This window comes from Hippocampus bargibanti, linkage group LG15 (genome assembly GCF_051943395.1).
Source record: "Hippocampus bargibanti isolate YZ-2025 linkage group LG15, ASM5194339v1, whole genome shotgun sequence".
In the NCBI taxonomy this organism is placed as follows: domain Eukaryota; kingdom Metazoa; phylum Chordata; class Actinopteri; order Syngnathiformes; family Syngnathidae; genus Hippocampus; species Hippocampus bargibanti.
In genome coordinates this window covers 5,156,188-5,175,978 of record NC_142748.1, presented here as the reverse complement: position 1 = coordinate 5,175,978, position 19,791 = coordinate 5,156,188, and the positions used below count along the sequence as shown (strand labels likewise).

Sequence of the window (19,791 nt, the reverse complement as noted above, 5' to 3'; positions counted from 1 at the left end):
TTATTGCACCCCCAAAGTATATGAAATAGCGAGTACAGTAAAACTACTAATATGTGTGTCGCTTTTGTTTCTCTGTTCCTTTTGCAGCCACCGTAGTCCATCAAGACCATCGAAAATGATGGCCATACACCACCCTGTTGTTCAGACTATATCCTTCCACTTGCACTAGAAAAAGATATCACAATCACGATCATGTCTAAAACAATCACCGTGCATCGAAAAAAATCAAAGAAAGCATCACAAATGAACAACGAAATCATCGCGATTAAGAATCAAACATTTGCATTTTGTATGCGATGCGCGGAGGGATATCGTTGATATGCATGCTGCTCAAAGCTGCAGGGCGGTGCATACGGTCGACTCGCTCTTATAAGTCGTTCAAGGTAAGATGGTTTGTTTTTTCCTCTTTTTGATTATTTTATTTTATTTTCATTGCTTTTGAGTTTTGTGCATCTGTTGCATGGGATGAATCCTTCCGTTGTAAAAAATATCTGAAACAATTGCACAAAATCAATGGTCTCTTTCTTTAACAAGCTAACTTAAAAGAGATCACAGCGAATCGCCTGAGTTGATCAATAATGATTGATTTCGTTGAAAATGTAAAAAAAGGATAGACCGCCTAATTGGCAAGCGTTGGTCGAAGTTTGACGTCGGTGTGATCAGTGTTTAAGTCGGAAATTATACTGTAATTGCACTAGCAGATAGCCGAATCTTTATGTGGCGTCATCATAACGCGCCCGGCTGTGGCTCTCACTCTGCACGCTCCCATTATATTGGAATACACTTTTGATTTGTTTGTGAAAGAAAAGACGTGTAAATATTATGTTGTTGATATTTTGCATTGCCTTGTGTTTACACTGTGGACACGACTGAAACTGTGAATTTCCAACATGTGACAACAACATGACATACAACCATTTTAAACCAAGATAAGTTTAACAACACTGCTTAATTTTTCAATAGTTGTGGGTTCTGAACGTTGTTTGATTATTATACGGTGTCTGCATTGTTTCTAAACAATATTTTTTTAATTGCTCTTTTCTTTTTCTTTATGCAGTGCAACACAACATGAGCACAAAGTGAAATCATTGCAAACCATTTAGTTTGCCACATTTCCGCACTTGTGTGTCAGAGTCTGTTCCAGCAGCCACGATGGCCTTTGGGCCAGCTCCCAGTCCCACCGTGGTGGACCAGACCACGCTGATGAAAAAATACCTGCAGTTTGTGGTCGCACTCACCGACGCAAACACACGTAGGTTCTTTGATGGGAACAGTTATTATCACACATGCTCGCGCCTGAGTATGTTTAGCAAGGGCACTGTGATGAGAGCAATACGCTTTAGTCCAGTGAAAGGTACCTGTACTGTATGTGGGTGTGTTTGAGTGAATGTGTGTGAATGACAGTGTACCTTTTCGATGAAACTGGCAATGAAAGTAAAACTGATAAGATCTGAGAGCCCCTGGAGAAGTTTGTGAACGTTAAATTGTGTTTAACAAAGTAGATTAATTGTCCTTTATCTTCTAGCTGATGAGACCAAGCTCAAGATGATGCAGGAAGTCAGCGAGAATTTTGAGGTATGACCGTACCATGGATTTGATTTTATTATAATATTGCCAAAGACATGGTGGCTATCAAAATCAGCATTTTATTGACCGAAGTATGTGCGTCCAAGTAACAAATATTTACAACTCTGTACATGACAAGAACAACTGTCATTGAAGATGTTGATAACACAATACCACACTCATTATTGTTTCCATTTCAGAATGTGACATCATCTCCTCAGTACTCCACCTTCTTGGAACACATCATTCCTCGTTTCCTCACCTTTCTCCAAGATGGAGAGGTGCAGTTTCTACAAGAAAAGCCAACACAGGTACCAATATTCCTAAAACACTGCATGCACACCAGTTGTACAAAACCAGGAATTTTATTCTTATATAACATTGGGTTGCCATAGCAATTAAGGAAGCTGGTGCTGGAAATCATCCACCGCATTCCCACAAATGAACACCTTCGAACGCACACTAAGAACATCCTGTCTGTCATGTTTCGCTTCTTGGAGGTAAGGGTTCCTTTCATAATCCTGAAGAAACATGTACAAACATGGCTCGCGTGTGTTTTTATTGACTATTTTCTCTTCCAGATTGAAAATGAGGAAAATGTGCTGATATGCCTTCGCATTATAATTGAGCTGCACAAACAATTCCGTCCTCCAATCTCACAGGAGGTGAGTGGCAGAGCCCAATAGCTGATTGGTTATTTCCAGATGATTACATGTTTTTGATAGTTGTTTCTTTGCTTTGTATGGCGCGACGAGACTGGCTGCCTTTCAAGCAGCTCCTGTATTTTATTTTTAGACTTTTTTCTTTCCTTTCATCTTCCTTTCATCACTTTGCCGCTGTGAAATGTAAATTTCTCCACTGCGAGACTAATAAAGGCTAATCCTATCCAATCCAATGGTAAAATAATTGCCAGTATGACATCCATAATCACATAATCTTATTTTTCTAGTTGTCAAAATTAATTTAGAAATAACATGTATTATGATTATTATTATTTACTTGTGATGACTGTTTTCCCCCCCCCCAAAAAAAAATGAAGCTCGACTGAATTACAAAACATATTCCAGGAAAATCTGATTTCCATACCATTATATCTTTTCAGATTAATCACTTCCTTGACTTTGTGAAGCAGATTTACAAAGACCTTCCCAAAGTTGTTGTAAGTATCTGCTTGGATTGCTTTGTTTGCTGCTTCAACCATTTATTTCTTATCATTGTATTTATTTTTGTGTGTATTTGTGCCCACTAGGCCCGATACTTTGAGAACCCTCAGGTAATTGCTGAGAACACAGTACCCTCCCCAGAAATGGTTGGGATGATCACCTCCGTGTTGGTCAAAACTGCACCTGAAAGGGACGACAGTGAAACACGAACGGTACTCTCTTTACAACTACCACTTTTTCCCACTAAATGGCGGCATTGCACCACATTACAGCGGCTCATTGAAATTCTATTCTTCCAGACAATATGTACATTAAAGTTGGATTTAATAGAGATCAGAGATGTCTTTTATTGAGATGCAAAATTAGTTTTTACAGTAATGTAGATAAGTCCCCCTTTTATAATAATAATGATGATAATAATGCTAATGATAATAATACTACTGATATTAATAATACTAATAATAAAACATATCTCAATGTCACATATGTGTTAACTTTACACTTTTCTGTTGGATGTTAAACGTAAGGGAAATTGTATTTTTTTGTGTGACACTTGTACGTGCTGTAATTAAACCTAAAGGATTGGATCTTGCTGATTTTGAGGCATTTTATTGTAATTAGCTCATTTTATTTTAAAGTGTAAGTGTCATCTCGCATTGTCATCTTTATTCTCTAGCACACCATCATCCCACGAGGATCTTTATCACTCAAAGTGCTTGCAGAGCTGCCACTCATCGTGGTGCTAATGTATCAGGTGAGTGAAATGAAAGAGAGTAGGGGGAAGAAAACCAGCCATCCATCTATCCATTTTCCAATCTGCTTTATCCTCATAAAGTTCGCGGGCATGGTGAAACCTATCCCAGCCGTCGTTTTTGGGCAGAACAGGCTAACCATCCTACTACCAATGGAGCACAACCATGTGCATTGAAATTGTGTTGAGATTAAGAATATAGTTTCTAATCTCTCATTGGGGTGGGGGGGGGGGTTATAAAAGTGCTGGAAATGTGTGTTTTTTGGTAAGCTTTCGCGTTGTGTGAGTTGTGATTGGATTGAAAACACAGGATTATTTTCCTCTCCAAATCCTAGTTAACCCATTCACTGCCATTTACGGATTTATGAAAATATGACATAGAGCGCCAGTCCCGAATTTGTTGAGGTTTAGATTTTTTCATGCTTGGGTGCCGATAAAGTGCTGGCCCTGGCCTCTGGAAGTGATTTGTTTTCCACAAGGGGGCTGCATTTCCCTTTTTTCCATGTTATCACTTTGTTCCAGCTTGCATTATATTTTGGACAGCCGCCCTCATTTCAAGTTCATATAAATCCAGACCTGTATAATTTAGGATTTAACTCATTTATTTCTGATGAAAGAAGAGAGTCTCAGATTTCTAACGCTGTACTGAATGTTTATGTAGTCCTAAAACTCAATATTCTGTGGGTCCTGGAATTCAAGTGACAATGAAAAAAAACCCCTGTGGACACATTTGTGCACATGTCTGGCAGTGAATGAGTTAATGAGAGGAAGGGAAAAAAAAACACCTTATCTTTAATTATGTTGTCTATATTACAATTACATGTTTTGCCCTCCCCTCTGCCTATTCCTCACAGCTCTACAAGCTGAATATTCACAATGTGGTGTCAGAGTTTGTGCCCCTCATCATGAGCACCATCACGCTGCAGGTGTCTCCACAAGCCAGGTAACATCCATTTGCCCAAACAGGAATTGCAACCCCCACTAACTAAATTAATTTTCACTTTATGGCTTTCTGAATGAGATTGGTTCCACGTTTAATAGAATGGTACTTCTTCACACCCTCCCCCCGTCCGTCTTCATTGCTCCTTCCTGGCAGCAGTTTTTTTTTTTTGATGGAGTTACTAAAGCTGGCTTCCATTCCATTTAGGAAAGTTAAAATAGTAGAAATTGGCTTAGCGGGTGGTGAAATTTGAACGTAAGAAGACGGTTGCATTAAACTTGTGGAATCGGAAAGGAAATGGAGCAGAGTTAATTAAAGCAAAATAAACCTCGGGAATCGACGGAAGGTATGGAGAAAGTAACAGCTGCCGCACAAATGAATAAGCGATGCATGTAGAATTGAATCACGTATTCTATAGAAGTCCAAGATGGCGTCCGAATAGGCAGCCGTCGGAATGGGATTGCTACAGCTTTGTGTTTGCTTTGAAAACTTAGCTTGTAGCAGACGTGCGCATTTTGAACATGACGTCATTGATCCACTGGTGAAAAGGACGTTTTGATCCTCTCCTCTTTCATCTAGAACTGCTTTATCCAAAAAGAGGGTGCAGAAAAGTGCTTAAGATTGAAGAACTGTCTGTGTGTTTGATGTTGCATCATTATTGTTCATTTCAAAATGGCTGCCTTTACAGCAGCTCTCATGTTTTTTTTCTCTACGTATTCTTTTTTTGTCGTCTTTGCAGGCAGCATAAGCTTTATAACAAGGAGCTGTATGCAGACTTCATCGCCGCGCAGATTAAGACGCTCTCATTCCTGGCTTATATCATTCGAATCTACCAGGTATACTCATTTAATATGTTTTGCAATACTTTCCGCATGACCGTTTCAGGCTGTCATTTGCACAACAAAATGTCGAGTGGTTCATACTTTGCGCGCCGTGTGCGTGTCTGTCCGCAATTTCAGGAACTGGTGGGAAAGTATTCCCAGCAGATGGTGAAGGGCATGCTCCAGCTGCTCACCAACTGCCCTTCGGAGACGGCTCACCTCCGCAAGGAGCTGCTCATCGCCGCCAAACATATTCTCACCACTGAGTTACGCAACCGTATGTGAAAAATCACACCAAAATTGAACTTGCGTTCATCCATAATTTTGTACAAGAAAGAAAGGCCAATGTGATTGATATATATATATACAGTAAAGTCTCGTTATATCGATATCGGATATATCGATAGTCCCGGTTATATCGATACTATTTCTATGCACACACGGAGAAAATTACATGCAAACAGGGTTGGATATATCGATAGTCCCGGTTATATTGATATTTTTTCGGACTCCCTTGAATATCGATATAACGAGACTTTACTGTATATATATATATATATATATATATATATATATATATATATATATATATATATATATATATATATATATATATATATATATATATATATATATATATATATATATTTTTTTTTTTTTTTTTCAGAATTTATACCCTGCATGGATAAACTTTTTGATGAATCGATCCTCATTGGTTGTGGATACACTGCCCGAGAGACACTCCGGTAAGTATGCGTGTGCATCTATCACAATCATCTCCTTGTTTAGTGCTGTGACAGCTTCCCAGTCCTTTTGCATGTTAATGAGGCGCACGTCTCAGATGCTGACCGCATCTGAGATTCGTCTGTCAAATTGTCATGTACGCCCCTGTGGGGGAAATGGGCGCTTGGTTTTCCCCGTAGGTTGGATGTGCAAATGTCTTTAACCTGCCACGCCACCCTCGCCACTTCGGTGATCCAACTGTCATTTTAAATTAGTAAAACGGAGAAGCTGTTGAAAACTAGCGGCTAATATCATTGTCACTCATTATCTCACCTGGAAGGTGACGGCAGCTTTTTACCATCTCTCTTTTCAGACCGTTGGCTTACAGCACACTCGCCGACCTGGTTCACCACGTTCGCCAGAACCTTCCCCTGACCGATTTATCATTAGCCGTGCAACTTTTTGCCAAGAACATAGATGACGAATCACTCCCGAGCAATATTCAAACCATGTCTTGTAAGCTTTTGCTCAACCTGGTGGACTGCATTCGTTCAAAGTCGGAGCAGGAGAACGGAAACGGGCGAGACATCCTCATGAGGATGTTAGAGGTAGACAGCATAAAGAAGTCACAAAGATTTTTGCGTCTCCAAATAAAAATGTCTATCTATCTATCTGTCTTGTCTTTTTGTCTCCATCAGGTATTTGTGCTGAAATTCCACACCATTGCACGCTACCAGCTTGTCTCCATCTTCAAAAAATGCAAACCACAGTCGGAAATGGGCGTAGTGGAACCAGGGGTCTTACCGGGCGTTCCGGCCACACCCACGCCTTCTATTACCCCTGCCATCCCGCCTCCTGCTCCCCCGACACCTGTCAGTAGTGCGCCTCAGCCTCCCGCCGCCGCTTTCGACCGACAGGGCGAAAAGGAGGACAAACAAACGTTTCAAGTGTCGGATTGTCGTAGTTTAGTGAAAACTTTGGTCTGTGGAGTGAAAACTATCACGTGGGGCATCACCTCCTGCAAGGCCCCTGGAGGTAAAACTGATTTAAAAATCACTCATGGGCAACCACGATTCAACGTAAAGGAATCACAGTATTTATTTATTGTTTTGTTTTTTTATTTATTTTTACACAGAAGCTCAGTTCATCCCGAACAAGCAGCTCCAGCCGAAGGAAACGCAAATCTACATTAAGTTGGTCAAGTATGCCATGCAAGCTCTGGATATTTATCAGGTACAATAAGAGGGATTCTGAATTTGGTACAGATGCTCCCCTACTTACGAACATTCGAGTTACGAACTACGGTATACACGAATAATGTTGTAGTAACCTATGTAATAATCACTCCAGTTGTACATGTACATATCTTTATAGAACATACAGACGATCCCCACCTTCCGAAATACGTTCCGAGCGGTCGTTCGTAAGGTGAATTTGTTCGTAAGTTGCTTCAGTGCTATATTTTGTAAGGAATGTATGTATAAGTCAAACACTGAACGGGGAAGTATAAAACACAGACTCTATCAGTCATAAAATAAATTCAAAAGGCGCACAGTACAAAATCTAACTTACAGCATCTTGGTCCAAACATTTTTTGACATACAGTACCCGCAAAAATGTTCCCATGTGCCGTTTTTCGTAACTGGAATGTTCGTAAGTTGGGGAGTGTCTGTATATTTGATTAAATGTGTATCTTTCCAATCCAGGTTACTTATAAAATACTTAAACACACTTATATAAATCTTAAACATACAGTAAAGTCTCGTTATATCGATATTCTCGGGAGTCGGAAAAAATATCGATATAACCGGACTATCGATATATCCGATCCTGCGGCATGTAAATTTGCGTTCATAGAAATAGTATCGTAATAAGCAGTACTATCGATATAACCGATATTGATATAACGACACTTTACTGTACTTATATAAGCCTGAAACAAACATTCCATACAAAAAGCGACTTACGAACAAATTCACCTTACGAACGACCGCGCGGACTGTATCCCGTTTTTAAGTTGGGGAGCGTGTGTATTTCATCTCCGCGCATTTAACATCCGAAGCGAAAGTTGGGCAATAAATGAAAATGGATCTAAAAATCAATGAATGTCTGAAAGCTGCCTTGTTTTTTTTTTCCTCATGTGTCCAGGTTCAAGTTGCCAATAACCAGCAAGCATACATTAGAGTGGCCAACTGCCAAGCGGTACGAATGAAAGAGGAGAAAGAAGTTCTGGAGCACTTTGCTGGGGTCTTTATTATGATGAACCCCCTTACTTTCAAGGAGATTTTTCAAACCACAGTTCCGTACATGGTGGAGAGAATTTCCAAGAACTATGCACTCCAGGTAGACGTAATCGTAAGCGTAGGAAATTGTATTTTCTTCAAATTTTAATTTGTCTTGCTTTTTCTCAGATCGTGGCAAACTCTTTCCTGGCCAATTTGTCAACGTCAGCTCTTTTTGCCACCATCTTAGTGGAATACCTTCTGGAAAGACTTCCCGAGATGGGCTCAAATGTAGAGCTCTCGAATCTCTACCTCAAGCTCTTTAAACTGGTGTTTGGATCCGTGTCGCTTTTTGCAGCTGAGAATGAACAAATGCTGAAAGTCAGTCACCTCGCTTGAGTTATTATTTTATTTTTGTTCCGCATGGGTGTTAATATAATTCATATTTCCCTAGCCGCACCTTCACAAGATCGTCAACAGCTCAATGGAACTGGCCCAGTCCGCTAAAGAGCCTTACAATTACTTCCTGTTCCTGCGGGCACTCTTTCGCTCCATTGGTGGAGGAAGTCATGACCTTTTGTACCAAGAGTTCCTCCCTCTTCTCCCCAATTTGCTTCAAGGTACACATCTTCCCAAATGTGTCAATCTTTGCTTGTAAAAATACAATCCCTACATTTCCCTTCTCATCTGTGTCTCTTTTTCATGCCGTTAGGTCTGAACATGCTCCAGAGTGGCCTTCACAAGCAGCACATGAAGGACCTTTTTGTGGAGTTATGTTTGACGGTACCGGTGCGTCTTAGCTCTTTGCTGCCGTACTTACCCATGCTCATGGATCCGCTGGTGTCAGCCCTCAACGGGTCTCAGACTCTCGTGAGCCAAGGGCTTCGCACCTTAGAGCTTTGTGTGGACAATCTGCAACCGGATTTCCTGTATGATCACATTCAACCTGTCAGGGCTGAGCTAATGCAGGTATGACATTTTACATTTGACTGTAATTCTTATCAAGCTGTTTTTTTTAACGTTTTGGTTGGTTATTTGTGCGACAAGGCTTTGTGGCGGACCCTTCGCAACCCGGCTGAGACCATCTCACACGTCGCCTATCGGGTGTTGGGAAAGTTTGGTGGGAGTAACAGAAAGATGCTGAAGGAGTCTCAGAGGCTGCACTATATGGTGACTGAGGTGCAAGGGCCCAGCATCAAGGCTGAGTTCGCCGACTGCAAAGCCTCGATACAGCTCCCGATGGAGAAGGTAAAAGCCCCATCGCCATTACCGCAGGGTGTAGTATTTTTTTATTCTGATAAGCGTGTGCAATTTGCATGCATCTCCCGTGTAACTTCAACCGAGTCCATAATCATCAAGCAAGTTTGGTCCACTATGATGGGACTATTTACTCTTGCTTCTCTAACTGGCAGTCATAGAAGTTGAATTGAATATAAAATTGTGTTAGTAGACGTCAGAGAAGTTTCATTTGCAATTAGATTGAACAAAGCATGGAACATTAACTCATTCACTGCAAAAAAATGTCTCCATAAATGTTTATGTAGTCGTAAAACTGAATATTCTGTGGGTCCTGGAGTTCAAGTGACAGTGACAAAAAACCTGGCACTGGAGTGGACACATTTTAGCACATATCTGGCAGTGAATGAGTTAAGAAAAGCTTTTCAATAAGGATTTTTTAAAAAATGTTTTATATGCTCTACCCTGGATTTTAGGCAATTGAGACAGCCCTCGACTGTCTCAAAAGCGCCAACACGGAGCCGTACTACAGACGCCAGGCGTGGGAGGTCATTAAATGTTTCCTGGTGGCCATGACCAGTTTGGATGATAACAAACACGCTCTGTACCAGCTTCTTTCTCATCCCAAGTAAGCAAACGCTAATTTCTAAGATGTTAGACGTCACCATATTCTTGATGCGCTAATTCAGGATGACAGTCATAGTTTTCAAAGGATGGCTGGGAATCCACACGGCAGTCGAGTATGTTGTATGGTGAGGGAAGTAAATAAGAATAAATATTCAGCTGTCCTCATAAGCTGCTGTCAGTGGACCGTGAGCCTACAAGACAACAAGGGAGAAGAGGTGTGCTTGTGGGATGGGTTAGTCACATTACCATCATTGATCCCGGGCAGGGGCTAATTGACTTTCTTCTGTCTGTTGCTGCTACATCCTGGCCCCTTTATCCCTCTCCTTTCATTCCACGCACACTTACACTCATGCAGTAAGACAAGTGTGTCCCTGTGCCGCGTTTCTGCAGGGGTAATGAAGTGTGTCACTTATGAAGAGGGAGGCGGGGGTGAGCGAGGAGGCTTGCGACTGCTTCTTCCACTGTCAAGACATCTTGATTCGTTGTCCCTCATGAAATATTTTTTTTTCTCTCTCTTCATTGATGCTCCCGTCGTTCTTTCTCTTTGTGATTAGATGACTTTTAACTCATTAACTGCCAGATGATGTGCAAAAATGTGTCCTACTCCAGTGCCAGGGTTTTTGTCATTTTCACTCAAATTCCAGGACCCACACAATATTGCGTTTTAGGACTATATAAATGCAGCGTAAGAAATCTTAGATGCTGTTTTTTCTTCAGAAAAAATAGTTAATTGGGTCTGGATTTATCTGAGATTGAAATGGGGCGGCTGTTCAAAATACAATACATCCATATTGATTTTTAACAACACCTGAAGCTGTTGCGTTTTAGGACTACATAAACATTCAACGCAGCCGAAGACATCTTAGATGCTCTTCTTTCATCAGAAAAAAAGAGTTAATTCCTAAATTCCATTGGTCTGAAGTTATCTGAGCTTTAAATTATGGCGGCTATCCAAAATACAATAAAATACATACATTTATATAGCGCTTTAACAACAGCTGAAGCTCGAACAACGCGCTAAAATGGACAAAAGGCAAATGCTGCCCCCTCGTGGAAGGGAAACACCTTTCCAGAGGACTGACCAGAGCTTTATCGGCACCCCCGGTAAGAAAATCCAAAATCCGTACAAATTCAGTAATGAAGCTCCACGTCACAATTTTTAATTGGCGAATAAATTCGGGAATGGCAGCGAATGAGTTAACGTCACCGTTGTAAGTACACAGTTACATTGACGTGATGAATGACAAAATAGCCAATTGAACAGACATTCCGGCAGTCTTCGCCCAGGCTTCTACATTACTTGTCTTCCTCACCTAATCCACCTGTCTACCCACCGCCGTGCCACTAATGGCAGCCTTTTTTTTGGAAGAACAATAATAGATGAACCGATCAATCTGGTCTACCCCCGGCATGTGGCATTATAAAGAACAAGCTCAAGCATGGAGAAAACAGCTGCTCAATAATACGACGGACCCGGTTGCCTTGAGCTATTGTTAATAAATACCAACAGACACCAGAAGAGCTGCTGAGGTGCGACAAACTAAAAGGACAAAGTGCAAATCAAAACCTTTTTTCGCTGTAAAGGTTGTGGTTATTTCAGTACTATATATGTGCTTTTTTTAAAGAAATGAAGAAATGAATGAAAATGCTACTTTATTGGCATTTTTTACGAGAGTATTAATGCATTAATCCAGTTTATCACATTGATATAATCAGTGAGGCAACAAGTATAACAAAAATATGTTTCTTATTTTTTGCTTAGAACACACTGAGTATGCTGATTTGTTCGGTTTTATTTTTTTTCCCTTACAGTTTTACCGAGAAGTGGATCCCCAATGTTATTATCTCTCATCGCTACAAGGCGCAAGACACCCCCGCCCGCCGAACGTTTGAGCAGGCCTTGACTGGAGCATTCATGTCCGCTGTGATAAAGGACCTGCGGCCCAGTGCGTTACCTTTTGTAGCCAGCTTGATTCGCCACTACACCATGGTCGCCGTGGCTCAGCAGTGTGGTGAGATACGCTTTTTAAAATTAGCACAATAAAGCTATTACGATGTCTACGGTGTCATTATTTAAAATGCATTTGCGGATTTGCGTTCCCGTAGGTCCATTTTTGCTGCCGTGCTACCAACTGGGAAGTCAGCCGAGCACAGCCATGTTCCATAGTGAAGAGAACGGGTCAAAGGGCATGGATCCACTTGTCTTGATCGATGCTATAGCCATCTGCATGGCCTACGAAGAGAAGGAGCTGTGTAAGATCGGAGAGGTGGCCTTGGCGGTTATCTTTGATGTGGCCAGTATCATTCTAGGCTCCAAGGAGAGGGTGAGTCACTGATGGGTTTTATTATTTATTGTTGCTTGTGTTTGGCAACATTTTGTTGAATTACCACATTTTCCGGTGTATAACGCACACCCAAAAGTCTTGATTTTCTTCAAAAGATGACCCTGTGCCTTCTATGTGAAGTAATATTGAGCCACAATTGAGCCACTTACCAATACTGTCAGCAGCCACCGACTCCGTTTCCCCCCTGTGGAAGAAGGAGTGCGTAAGGCACACAGTGGCACAGTAAGGCACACAGTAGCACCTAACGAGGGCGTGCCTTATATCATGAAAAATGTATAGATATATTTTTTTCATTCAATGAGGATGCATTAATAAATAAAATAAAAAGAAGTAATCACAAATGAATCGTTCCGACATAATTACATTTCTTCAGATTTGTTGCATGCTTGACTTGTGTTTTCATTTGCAGGCATGTCAGCTTCCCTTGTTCTCTTACATCGTGGAGCGTCTGTGCGCCTGCTGCTACGAGCAAGCGTGGTATGCCAAACTCGGAGGGGTGGTGTCCATCAAGTTCCTGATGGAAAGGTTGCCTCTCATCTGGGTTCTCCAAAACCAGCTCACTTTTCTCAAGGCCCTGCTGTTTGTTATGATGGATCTCACGGGAGAGGTGAGGTTAAATATTTTTGCTCAGACCCCCGGTTTAGTACATATGTCGAGCAAATAGGAATTGCTTACTTTTTTTCAATTGACCTTTACCCCAGGTGTCAAATGGAGCTGTCGCCATGGCAAAGACAACCCTGGAGCAGTTGCTGGTACGCTGCGCCACTCCATTGAAGGATGAAGAAAAAACAGAAGACCTCCTGACTGCCCAAGATAAATCTTTCCACATGGTAACACATGACCTCGTTCGAGAGGTCACCTCTCCCAACTCCACGGTCAGGAAGCAGGCCATGCACTCCCTTCAAGTGCTGGCTCAGGTCACTGGCAAGAGTGTCACTGTCATCATGGAGCCGCACAAAGAGGTCGAACATTCGGGATCCGCGCGTTGTTAATCACCTGGAGAAAGTAATCCCGATTAAACATGTAGATGTTTTTGATTTGAATCGATTGATCAGGTTTTGCAAGATATGGTTCCCCCCAAGAAACATCTTCTGCGCCACCAACCCGCAAATGCCCAAATTGGCCTGATGGAAGGCAATACCTTCTGCACCACCCTGCAGCCACGTCTTTTCACTATGGATCTCAACGTAATGGAGCACAAGGTCTTCTATACAGAGGTAAGCGTTTTGCAACAAGCAGAATTATATCCTCGATTAACTCATTCACTGCCAGGCATGTGCAAAAAAATGTGTCCACTCCGGTGCAGGAGTTTTTGTCATTGTCACTCAAATTCCAGGACCCACAGAATATTGAGTTTTAGGACTACATAAACATTCAATGAATCGTAAGAAACCTTAGACTCTCTCATTTCATCAGAAAAAAAAACGTTAATTCCCAAGTTATATGAGTCTGGAGTTATATGAGCTTGAAATGAGGGTCGCTGTCCAAAATACAATGCAATACATATGTATTGGTGTATATATTGTGCTTTAACAACAGCTGAAGCTCGAACAAATTGATAACATGGAAAAAGGGTAATGCTGCCCCCTTGAGTAAGGGGAAAAAACATTGCCAGGGGTCTGGTCAGCGTTTTATCGGCACCCGAGCAAAAATAAACAAAATCCGAACAAATTCAGGAATCTCTACTTTATATTTTCAATTCCCAAATAAATTTGTAAATGGCAGTGAATGAGTAAAAAAAAAAAAAAATGCCCAGTTCTACTTTTTCCCCACAATTGTGTCATTCTCAACCAAAGAAAATCTGACATTTTTTGCTGTTTGTTTTATCCTCAGCTGCTGAACTTGTGTGAGGCAGATGATGCTGCGCTGATGAAGCTGCCATGTTACAAGAGCCTCCCATCTCTGGTACCCCTGCGCATCGCCGCTCTCAGTGAGTTAATGTTTATTATTATTATTTTTTTTTTTTTGTAGTCATCGAGTGGATTTGGCTCCGCATCAACGAATCGCAACGTGTTTTGGCCACGTCGTCTGCCAACTGTCTAATATACAATTAACTGGCCTATAAGCTACCGTGGCTGGACAATTACGCTTTGTGGAGCAATAAAATGTCTTGCCAAGGCAATCGAATCTTTGTGGATGAGAATAGTACTTAGCATTGCTAGCATAAACATTGTCTGAATTTCTACATTTATTTACGACCTTCTTTAGATGCATTGGCTGCCTGCAACTACTTACCACAATCCAGAGAGAAGATCATCGCCGCCCTCTTCAAGGCACTCAACTCAACCAACAGTGAGCTCCAGGAAGCAGGCGAGGCATGCATGAGGAAGGTCAGTACTTAAAAAAAATACAATAAATTATATACTACCCCTCGCCTCATTTGTCAGGCTGATATGTTTTTAGTTATTTTCGTGTCTCACACTTGCCAAAAATAAATGTACTGAATATAAAACTCCTTTTAAGTAAAACCTTCACGGACAATATTGCTTTCAACTGAAATTCAACACTGCCCTCGGGCTGTAAAACACACTCATGTTTTTTTAATGCATCTGTTTGTTCATCTCTTTTTTTTGCCTTCATCTCTGGTTCTTTTTTGTTTCTCCAACATGCCATATTCACGCCATCTTTAATTGCAGAGATCATTCATCCACTCATTCATCGGAACTTTCCATGCTTTATCAGACTGAGTGAACCAGCCCAAGGCCCCTTATTTACCAGATGATCCATACCATGAAGACCCCAATCCATTCACCCTAGATGCTCTTTGTCCCCTTTCTCCTTCAATTTCTGTGCCCTTCATTTTCTCTCTCTAACGCCATCACTCTTTATCCTACGACCCCCTACCCCCCTCACACACAGACACACACTCTTTCTTTCATCTCTGCCCTGATAGCACTAATGAGCATTGCTGTGGCCGGATCAATACAGGATGGATGTTTGTTCTCTCCACCGAGAGTAAAATGAATGTGGCTTCTTCCATGCATCTTTCTCTCGTGTGTCCGGCCCATATCTGTGTGACCTTTTCGTCTCCCAACTGTTTGCAGTTTACAGTGTGTATTTAGAAATGGACCATGTGAGAAACCTTGGCAAGGCAAGGAAAATCCAATGTTTGACTCATTCACTGCCAGACAATGTGCAAAAATGTGTCCACTCCAATGCCAGGGTTTTTGTCATTTTCACTCAAATTGCAGGACGCACAAAATATTGAGTTTTAGGACTTCATAAACATTCACTGCAGCATTAGACACCTTAGACTCTCTTCTTTTATCAGAAAAAAGAGTTAATTCCTAAGTTATATGGGGCTGGAGTTATCGTAGAGTTAATTCCTAAATTATTTGGGACTGGAGTTATCAGAGCTTGAAATGGGGGTAGCTGTACAAAATTCAATACAATACATATTGATTTATGTAGGACTTTAACAACAGCTGAAGCTGGAACAAAGAGCTAACATGGACAAAAGGCGAATGCCGGCCCTTCGTGGAAAAGAAAAAAAATGCCAGAGGCCATGGCCAGTGCTTTATCGACACCCACTCCTGAAAAAAACAAAACCCGAACATATTTTCAATTTCTGACTACATTCGTGAATGTCATTGAATGAGTTAATGATATGGCGTCACATGATGATGCGTCACATAATATTATTGCAAATGCACATAGTACAGAAAATCTAAAATACTAAAACATGTTTACATGTGATATTCCATCCTCTGTTTTCTTTTCCAGTTCCTGGAGGGCGCTACCATTGAGGTGGACCAGATCCACACTCACATGCGACCCTTACTTATGATGCTGGGTGACTACCGCAGCCTTACGCTCAACGTGGTCAACCGTCTGACCTCTGTCACACGCCTCTTCCCCAACTCTTTCAATGACAAGTTTTGTGATCAAATGATGGTAAGATGTGTTTATTCCCCATGTTTTAATCAGCATTTATAGACCTGTGTAGGCCTTGTTTTTTTTTATCTCTGGCTCAAAAACACATTTTCCTACGTTTATCCTTCAAAATAAATATTGTGTACCTGTTTCTTATGGTGTATTTTTATTCTCTTTATTTCTTGTTATCCTTTAAACACTGCTGTGTGCTGTGTATTGCGGTCACATCTGATTTTCCCATCTGGGTATACCTAAAGGATAAACATCCAAAGTATGGATTTATGTTTTGTTTCTTATTTATTGAGCAAAGCGGTATGCATCCATGCACGCGTGTGTTCGGGCTCGCCTACCTTGCCTCATTTTTTTTTTGTCTCATCAGCAACACCTGCGGAAGTGGATGGAGGTGGTAGTAATAACACACAAGGGAGGCCAACGCAGCGACGGCAGTGTGAGTATACATGCCCGAGATGAAACACCTTTCACGCGTGGTAAAAATACTGCAGATGCGACACTTCGATACCTCTGACATGTTGACGTTTTAGTTTGATGCCAACGCGGAAGCAGCAAGTCAATACAACCGTCACGTGATCCGTTTAAGGGTAACTGGAAATGGCACCAAGCTTAAGTCGCATAGAGACAACACATCCTGTGCGTGGCCTCTTCCCAGATGGGTTGTGAGTGACCATATTACAATCAATGATTAATTAGAAGCAAGGCTAGCTTGCGGTGGCCGGCACAGCGTTGCGTCTGCTCATTATCTTCCTGACAGATAACCTTGCAAAGGCAACGAAAAGGTGAGAGTGTAACATGGAGGAGAGAAAAAAAAAGTTTCCTCTCTTGGGGAAGTAAAACCATTTCAACCTTTCATTTCATGAGAGTTGCGACTTTCCCATCTTGAAATGCTTTGCATAATGACATGCAAAGTAGCCCACTTATTTTTTCTTATTCTCAACCCGACTCCTTGTCATATGCCAATTGACCGTGAGGTGAATATGCGGTCAAGCCAAGGGGTCATGTGGTTAATTAGCCAAGTCTGATAACGACAACAACAGGATGATGAAGGGTGGCGCGAAATTGAGGAAAATAAAAGCCAGTCTGTCCGATTGACTTTTTTACTTTTGGATAGGATTGGATCGGATTTGCCTTCATTAGTCTCGCAGTGGAGAAATTTACATTTCACTGCAGCAAAGTGATGAAAAAGGAAAGGAAGAAGTAGAAAAACAAATACAGGAGCTGCTGTAAAGGCAGCCACTCTCGCGGCGACATCTTGAAATTCTAAAACAACAAAAAAACTTAAATAACAAATAATGTGACAACACAAAAGACACACAGTCATTCAATCTTCAGCACCTTCTGCTCCCTCTTTGTTGCATGAAGCGGAGGATCAAAGCGTCCTTTTCACCAGTGGATCAGAGACGTCATGGTGGAATGTGCACATCTGCTACAAGCTAAATGTTGAAAGCAAACACAAAGCTGTAGCATCCACTGACGAAAAGCGATTGTCTCACATCTCCTTCCCCACGTAAATCCGCTTCAATTCCAAGCCGTGACAGTTCCACATACGCATCGGTGCTCTGCGCTGACTCTCCTTTCTTCTCATCGCCAACAGTGATGCAATGATAGTTAAATGGCAGTGACATTCGTCCCAAATCAAAAACAGTGCTGGCATATTCATGCTGCAGAAAAGGCGCAACCTCTCAGTAGAGTCTCCTCTTTGATGAATGTCGTGGCAAAAAAAATGCTAAAGAAAACGATCCATATCTGTTCCATACGGCACATAAGAACTCCAAGTGACAACACAAAAACAACAAAACAAGCACTTATGGACGGCTGCCTACTCGGGCGCCATCTTGGACTTGTATTTTACAAGGATGGAATATCTTCATTTGTGACCGTGTACGTATCTACGAATGCGATCAATTATGTGCTCCCCTGATAACAAATTGTTCTCAAGGTCGTACATAGAGGTCATCACTGCCCATCACTATCATCTTGTTTCATCTGCTCACCTTCCATATGGAACAATGACAGATGACATGTCACAAACACACACATGCGCTACTCTGCTGACTCTGATCACTGTCTCCCATTTTGGTATACAGCCGGCATTGGAGGGCTTTGAGGTGAGATGTGACCCCGGTATTGCGTCCCCCGTGTTGGTGACGTTCTGACGCTTACTTGAGCCAATGTTGTGACAGTGGTGCTGGTGAAGTTGCCCTTTGTTTTTTTTGTGTCCATGTGTTTGTGATTGTCTGGAAGAAAAGACACTTTCATGTCACATTTGGAAGCCTCTAATACACAACTGCTGACCACTGCACTATCCAAAGATGGCCACAATTTGATCTCAAAGAGTGATGTTAAAGAATAAATACACGTCATGTCTTGAAAATGTTTGTCTGTTATGGTTTTGTAAATCAGTAACCCGTGGAGTGTCTTTCTGTATTGCTTATTTTACGACTTAAGAAAAAATGCATTTTTCATGTGACTAAAATTTCACAAATTCTGTCCCCATGGTGGCACCGACCAGTCTTTGATTCTGTCTTCCTTTTTTTCTCTCTGCTTCGTTTTTGTTAGGAGATGAAGATCTGTTCTGCCATCATCAACCTTTTCCACCTGATCCCCGCCGCACCTCAGACTCTCGTCAAACCTCTGCTGGAGGTGGTCATGAAAACCGAGAGGGCCATGCTCATTGAAGTAAGACACGCCCATAAACAAAATAGTGTAAAATAGTTTATTTTATTTTATCAACTCATTCACTGCCATTTACGGATTTATTCGGGAATTCAAAATAAGACGTAGAGCGCCATTTGGATTTTATTTTTTCTTTTCATGCTTGGGTGCCGATAAAGCGCTGACCATGAAGTTTTTTTTCCTTTCCACAAGGGGGCAGCATTTCCTTTTTTTGCCATGTTAGCGCTTTGCTCCAGCTTCAGCTGTTGCTAAAGCCCTATATAAACCAATATGCATAGATTGTACTGTATTTTGTACAGATGCCCACATTTCTAGTTCATGTAACACCAGACCCATATAACTTAGGAATGAACTCCTTTTGTCTGTTGAAAGAAGAAAGTCTAAGGTTTCTTACGCTGCATTGAATGTTTACGTCGTCCTAAAACTCAATATTCTGTGGGTCCTGGAATTTGAGTGACAATGACAAAAACCCTGGCACGAGATGGAGTGGACACATTTTTGCACATGTCTGGCAATGAATGAGTTAATTCATTCTCGTGTGAAGTCATTATTAATTCTAATACTTTTTTTTTCCCGCCCGTTTCTTCCCATTCAGGCCGGCAGTCCATTCAGGGAGCCTTTGATCAAGTTTTTGACTCGCCATCCTTCTCAGACAGTGGAGCTGTTCATGATGGAAGCAACTCTTAATGACCCTCAGTGGAGTCGCATGTTCATGGTTAGACATTGGGGGGCTTTTAGGCACATTTGGCTTTTGAGCTTCCCTACTAATAGGTTATAAAAGAAGGCATTGGCTTCCTGATACGTAGTTTTCCATTTTGCCTTCAACGGTGTGT

General features: G+C 41.5%; 1 protein-coding gene across 1 annotated transcript in view; it reads left to right on the top strand.

Moving 5' to 3' along the window:
• Positions 1-339: 339 nt before the first annotated feature.
• Positions 340-19,791, top strand: part of trrap (transformation/transcription domain-associated protein) — a 66,645-nt gene continuing 47,193 nt past the window's right edge. Inside the window, exons 1-34 of the mRNA XM_089015514.1 lie at positions 340-383; positions 1,058-1,252; positions 1,526-1,575; positions 1,767-1,877; positions 1,962-2,066; positions 2,148-2,231; positions 2,669-2,725; positions 2,816-2,941; positions 3,406-3,483; positions 4,335-4,423; positions 5,160-5,256; positions 5,380-5,518; positions 5,909-5,987; positions 6,338-6,572; positions 6,663-6,999; positions 7,100-7,197; positions 8,113-8,307; positions 8,376-8,567; positions 8,641-8,806; positions 8,899-9,155; positions 9,234-9,434; positions 9,899-10,050; positions 11,862-12,061; positions 12,156-12,373; positions 12,804-13,001; positions 13,096-13,356; positions 13,450-13,611; positions 14,228-14,324; positions 14,603-14,724; positions 16,118-16,288; positions 16,647-16,715; positions 18,370-18,390; positions 18,842-18,961; positions 19,554-19,673. Of these exons, the coding sequence (XP_088871640.1) occupies positions 1,153-1,252; positions 1,526-1,575; positions 1,767-1,877; positions 1,962-2,066; positions 2,148-2,231; positions 2,669-2,725; positions 2,816-2,941; positions 3,406-3,483; positions 4,335-4,423; positions 5,160-5,256; positions 5,380-5,518; positions 5,909-5,987; positions 6,338-6,572; positions 6,663-6,999; positions 7,100-7,197; positions 8,113-8,307; positions 8,376-8,567; positions 8,641-8,806; positions 8,899-9,155; positions 9,234-9,434; positions 9,899-10,050; positions 11,862-12,061; positions 12,156-12,373; positions 12,804-13,001; positions 13,096-13,356; positions 13,450-13,611; positions 14,228-14,324; positions 14,603-14,724; positions 16,118-16,288; positions 16,647-16,715; positions 18,370-18,390; positions 18,842-18,961; positions 19,554-19,673 (4,707 nt within the window). The 5' untranslated portion in view covers positions 340-383; positions 1,058-1,152. The remainder of the gene's footprint in view (positions 384-1,057; positions 1,253-1,525; positions 1,576-1,766; positions 1,878-1,961; positions 2,067-2,147; positions 2,232-2,668; positions 2,726-2,815; positions 2,942-3,405; positions 3,484-4,334; positions 4,424-5,159; positions 5,257-5,379; positions 5,519-5,908; positions 5,988-6,337; positions 6,573-6,662; positions 7,000-7,099; positions 7,198-8,112; positions 8,308-8,375; positions 8,568-8,640; positions 8,807-8,898; positions 9,156-9,233; positions 9,435-9,898; positions 10,051-11,861; positions 12,062-12,155; positions 12,374-12,803; positions 13,002-13,095; positions 13,357-13,449; positions 13,612-14,227; positions 14,325-14,602; positions 14,725-16,117; positions 16,289-16,646; positions 16,716-18,369; positions 18,391-18,841; positions 18,962-19,553; positions 19,674-19,791) is intronic.